The 6,205-nt window shown below is 42.5% G+C and overlaps 1 protein-coding gene across 1 annotated transcript; it reads left to right on the forward strand.

Moving 5' to 3' along the window:
- Nucleotides 1-1,609: 1,609 nt before the first annotated feature.
- npy7r (neuropeptide Y receptor Y7) lies at nucleotides 1,610-2,692 on the forward strand (the record flags this gene model as incomplete). Its single annotated transcript, XM_079838509.1, has 1 exon — nucleotides 1,610-2,692. One exon carries the CDS (start codon nucleotides 1,610-1,612, stop codon nucleotides 2,690-2,692), a length of 1,083 nt encoding a protein of 360 aa, XP_079694635.1.
- Nucleotides 2,693-6,205: the final 3,513 nt, after the last annotated feature.

Consider the following 6,205-nt stretch of genomic DNA (forward strand, 5'->3'; position numbering starts at 1 on the left):
ACAGGCTATTCGAATACTTCAGTCTTTTTTTATTTCATTTTAATTTACTGAATGTCATTATGTTATGCAGTAATATCTAATATGGCATATGGAAACCATTAGACAAGTAGAAATAACATGCCTGATGTGTCTTAAAGTCATGAGAGGGAAGTCACGCTGGTCTATTGTGCCGTATATCTGAGAGAAACGCTTCACAAACAAGAACAAATGTAGGGCGGGGCTTGAGTGTGTCTGAGGGGAATTGATTGGATGGTTGTGGTTTGCTATTGGTGGATCTCATGTGAGTGACAGGTGGCCCCGCCCTCATCATCAGAGAACAGATGAAGTCACGTGTTTAGCATCACTGTGTTTGTTTAGCTGCATTACTTCTCATTGATTGCTATGGTTTCTGATTATCCTCACCTGTTCCTCATTCTGTTCATCATTGTCCTCTGTGTATTTAAGCCTTCAGGTCTCCTCGGTTCATGGACTCGTGTTAACGTTTCGTTGATGTTTGTATTTTGTATTTGTTCCTGGTGTTTATGTCCTTTCTCTTGTGGAGCCAACCCGTGACAGAGAACTCATGAATCAAGACAGATACTGCATGATGACTTTAAGAGGCCTAGAAATAAAATTAGATGTGCCGTTTTATTATACACTAATTGTGTTGTTGTTGTTGTTGCATACTACAATACACTGAGGTGCAAATGACACATTAGTTCTTAATTCTTAAAGCTACACTGTGTGATATTTTCCCCCATCTAGTGGTGAACTTGTATATGACCATCCAGAGAATATTAGTTTCTGTTCCTCTCAATTCCGATGTCGTTTTAACTCCTACGGTGGCCGATTTAGTCCAAGATTAACATGGCTTCCAGTTCGACCTCGTCCACATTGGACACGGAGCCATCGAGTGTTAAAACGCCAAAGGCCAAGCTTGAGTTTACGGGTTTGTCCCTCTTTGGCTAATGTACTCTCAAGATGGAGGAGCAACATGGCGACCCGCATTCAAACCCTCACCCGTATGTGTTTACAATGGCATATTATAAACTTACGAGAATACTTTATTACTTGAAAGAAGTAAATAAACATTAATGAGCACATATATTTTTGAAAGAACTAAGTGTTTTTAGAGAAGAAAAAACAAAAAAAGTTACACAGTGTAGCTTTAAATAATTCCAAAAGTAGGCACTAATCTGCCTTCAAAAAAAATATTTTTGAAGGCCTAGTCTCTATTTTAACCTGAAATACTGCAATAATTAAAAAAAATTAAAATATTTTTCAATGGCAGAAATGGACCATAATTATTGCACAAATATTACAAAATACCATCAAAACATCTCAAAATACAAAATTAAAAAGAAAAAATATTATTGAAGAAAAATAAATTGCATTGGTTTTACAGGGGTGGAGGAAGTTACATTTTTAGGTGTCCGGTCACTTATGACCGAGAAGACGACCAATGCAACCCATAATCGAAGAGCACCAGAGGGTTAAATCATGTTCTCCACAGAAGATGTGTATCAGGATGTGTGATGTGAACTCCACATATAATTTGGGAAATGGAGCTGATCATTCTCTCTCTTCTCTTTGGCAGGTTCATGTCGCATGTCCTCGGTATCAGGTCAACATGGGCCGATCAGATCTAGCCAATGCAACGGAGGAGGCGCTCCAGGGAAACGACAGCATCAACACACACAAACCAGCGTTCGTGGACGACGTCACCAAGCACCTGAGCGTTCAGATCTCGCTCATCTTCGCCTACTCACTCATAATCCTGCTGGGGCTGGTGGGGAACACTCTGGTCATCTACATGATCTTCCTGTACCGCAACATGCGCACCGTCACCAACTACTTCATCGCCAACCTGGCCTTGGCGGACCTGATGGTGGACACGGTGTGCTTGCCCTTCACGCTGGTCTACACCCTTCTGGACGAATGGAAGTTCGGAGCGGTGATGTGCCACATGGTGCCTTACAGCCAGGCGCTCAGCGTCCACGTGTCCATCCTCACGCTAACCGTCATCGCGGTCGAGCGCTACCGCTGTATCGTCTTCCACCTGGGCCAGCGGCTCAACCGCTGCACCAGCTTCATCATCATCGGCCTGACCTGGGGCTTCGCCGCCGTGCTAGCCGGCCCACTGGCTATCTTTCGGGAATACCGCTATGAGGAAATCCCGTACATCGACCTGCGGATCGCGGTCTGCTCTGAGAAGTGGCCCACTGGCACCACGGTCATCTACAGCCTCTCCATGCTCCTCCTGCAGTTCGTGGTGCCGCTGGCCATCATCAGCTATGCCTACGTGTGCATCTGGAAGAAGCTGAAGAACCACGTCAGCCCGTGCAGCCGCAGCGACGGCATGGCCCGCCGGAGGAAGACCACGAAGATGCTGGCGCTGGTGGTGCTGGTGTTCGCCATCTGCTGGCTGCCCTTCCACATCTTCCAGCTCGCCAGCGATCTCGACCTGATTCTCAAGTTCAAAGAGTACAAGCTCATCTACACCTTGTTCCACATCGTGGCCATGTGCTCGACGTTTGTCAATCCGCTGCTCTACGGCTGGATGAACCAGAATTACAGGAACGGCTTCCTCATGTTCTTCCGCTGCGAACACAAGCCGGACTCCATCTACCCTGACGGGTCCTTCAGGACTCGATCGCTGAGAGGGATGATTGTGAACGGGCTCAACGACGGCCAGCCCGCGGCTGCTGTCTGATCGAGAGGATATACGGTACGCTCCCACAGGGATAAAGACACGGTTGATTTTAAGTCAAGTCAACTTTATTTATATAGCGCTTTTAACAATGCAGATTGTTTCAAAGCAGCCCTACAGTTTTAAACAGGAAAATAATGCAGCATAATTGTATTCAGCTGTATAGCCATTCTGGAGAAAACGGTTATGACATCAGTTCATTTCAATTATCATACAGTGACAGTGTGGGCTTTAGATCAGTAATTTAGTTTATATGGTTAATTTAGTTTATTAATTACACTGAAAAAAATGGTGTGGTGGATTTACATGATTTTATCATGTACATCGGTTCCACATGAATCAATTAAAGGGTTAGTTCACCCAAAAATGAAAATTCTGTCATTAATTCCTCACCCTCATGTGGTTGGACACCCGTCAGACCTCCGTTCATCTTCAGACACAAATGAAGATATTTTAGTGTAAAGCTGATGCTGAGAAAGGCTTCAGATAGGCCTCCATTGGCATTCAGTACATTTACACTCACAAGACCCATAAAAGGCACTAAAAACATCGTTACAAAGTCCATCTCACCACAGTGACTCTACAATAATCTTACGATGCGGCGACAATAGTTTTTGTGCGAAAAAAAAAATCAAAATAACGCCTTTATCCAGCTTGTTCTTGTCTTCCGTGTGTGCCTCCACGACGCATGCGTGAGAATATGAGCAGATCCGGCGTTCGGACACATGACCCAGAAGAGATTTGTTTACGAGCAGAGGAAGACGCGCGTGTCTCAGCTGTTGATCTACATTGATCGTGCTTTAGGTCTCGGCGTAGTTCTCAAAATGGGGTTAAAGTGGCATTTCATGGATTCCCGAACGCCGGATCTGCTCATATTCTCACGCATGCGTCGTGGAGACACACACGGAAGACAAGAACAAGCTGGATAAAGGCGTTATTTTGATTTTTTTTTGCGCACAAAAACTATTGTCGTCGCATCGTAAAATTATTGTAGAGTCACTGTGGTGAGATGGACTTTGTAACGATGTTTTTAGTGTCTTTTATGGGTCTTGTGAGTGTAAATGTACTGAATGCCAATGGAGGCCTATCTGAAGCCTTTCTCAGCATCAGATTTACACTAAAATATCTTCATTTGTGTCTGAAGATGAACGGAGGTCTGACGGGTGTCCAACCACATGAGGATGAGGAATTAATGACAGCATTTACATTTTTGGGTGAACTAACCCTTTAAGTAAAACAAACATAATTTTTTCACATATTTTCAACATAATGGAATGAAGTAATTTTTAAGTAACCGAATTGAGTAGTCTCACAATGATTTTAATATGGCTCCCTAACAACAATGGTGCACACGGGGGCTTGAGATCCTGCCTCTTTAATCAAAACACACATGTTTATTATTGTATATTTCTGTTGTCACTTGACAGACCTATTAACGCTGTATTCAGTAGCTTTCATTATATTTGCCAGCATTAGCACATCATATACATGCTAAGCGCTTACTGTGAAATGTTCTTTAATGACATGTGCGGAGTCAGTCCACAGCCTAAGCAATCGCTCCACTCTTCTCCACTATGGTAACCCAGTGTAAATTTAAATTCTAAAAATTCCAACATAATTAAACATTAAAATACAAAAACACGTAAAATAACACTTCATTTCAACAATTTTACTCTAGTCGTCAAGTCCCAAGCAAAGCATTCTGGGATCTACAGTTTCAGCAAAAATCATTTTCGAGTACTTAATTGGTTCACATTCACCCCAAATAATTTAATCAAGTAGATTGCACATTTTAGAGAATTACATTCACAGAAAGCAATGAAATCATGTTTAGAAGAGAAACACAAATTTGTTGCGTAGATCACAAATAATACGATTAAGTAAATTGGACAACATGTGTTTTCCTGTTTTTTCAGTGTAGATTTATTTGGATATTTAGTTGAAAAATTTTGAAAATGTTTAGGGTCCCCAACTGAGCACGCCAAGCCAGAGGCAACAGTGGCAAGGAAACCAAAACCCCATCAGGTGACCTAATGGAGAAAAATCCTTATTCCCCTGTAAACCGTAGCGGAAGGTCTTTCCTAAACACAGATCGTTCCTTAACATCCACGGCTCAGTTTGCATGTGGAAATTTGGCTGCCCTTACAAAAATAAGTATACTCAGGGTTTGAAATTAACACCCGTTAACCCAGGGTTGCCAGGCTTTCACAACAAAACCCGGCCAATTGAGTTTTTCTGGGGGTTCCCTGCTAAAATATCACATTATTGTCCACCTAAAATACATTTTTGGTGATGAGGATGAAAGAGGAAGGGAGGAGATTCTAATTTTATAATAAATAAATATACACTAAATTGCCAAAAGTTTTGTGACGCCTGCCTTTACATGCACATGAGCTTTAATGCACATCCCATTCTTAATCCATATGGTTTAATATGGAGTTGCCCACCCTTTGCAGATCTAACAGCTTCAGCTCTTCTGGGAAGGCTTTCCTCAAGGTTTAGGAGTGTGTTTATGGGGATTATTCTACAACCCCTAATCAGAAAAAGTTGGGACAGTATGGAAAACGCAAAAAAAAAGGGAAAAAAAGAAGTGATTTCTCAATTTACTTTGACTTGTATTTCATTGCAGACAATATGAACACAAAATATTTCATGTTTTGTCTGGTCAACTTCATGTCATTTGTAAATATGCATCCTTTCCTGTCATTCAGACCTGCAACACATTTCAAAAAAAGTTGGGACAGTAAAGCATTTACCACTTTGTAATGTTGCCATTCCTTTTCACAACACTTAAAAGACGTTTAGGGACTGAAGACACCAAATGATAAAGTGTTTCAGGTGTAATTTTGTCCCATTCTTCCTGCAAACAAGTCTTAAGGTGGGCAACAGTACGGGGTCTTCCACACATTCTCTATTGGAGACAGGTCGGGACTGAGGCAGGCCAGTCAAGTACCCGTACCCTCTTCCTCCACAGCCAGGACTGCAGAATGTGTGCAGAATGTGGTTTTGCGTTGTCTTGTTGAAATATGCATGGATGTCCCTGGAAAAGATGTCTTCTTGAAGGCAGCATATTATGCTCCAAAATCTCTATGTACTTTTCAGCATTAATGGAGCCTTCACAGAAGTGCAAGTTACCTTTGCCAAGGGCACTGACACAACCCCATACCATGACAGACCCTGGCTTTTGGACATGTTGCTGGTAACAGTCTGGATGATCCTTTTCTTCTTTGGTCCGGAGCACACGGCGTCCATTCCTCCCAAAAAATACCTGAAATACTGCTTCATCTGACCACAGTACACGTTTCCACTGTGTGATGGTCCATCCCAGATGCCTCGAGCCCAGAGAAGTCGACGGCGCTTCTGGACACTGTTAACATAGGGCTTCCTTTTGGCACAGTACAGTTTTAACTGGCATTTGTGGATGTAACTACGTATTGTGGTACTTGACAAAGGTTTGCCAAAGTAGTCCTGAGCCTATGTGGTGATATCGCTTATAGATGAATGACGATTCTTGAT

The sequence above is a fragment of the Gobio gobio genome (assembly GCF_949357685.1).
Source record: "Gobio gobio genome assembly, chromosome: 16".
NCBI lineage: Eukaryota > Metazoa > Chordata > Actinopteri > Cypriniformes > Gobionidae > Gobio > Gobio gobio.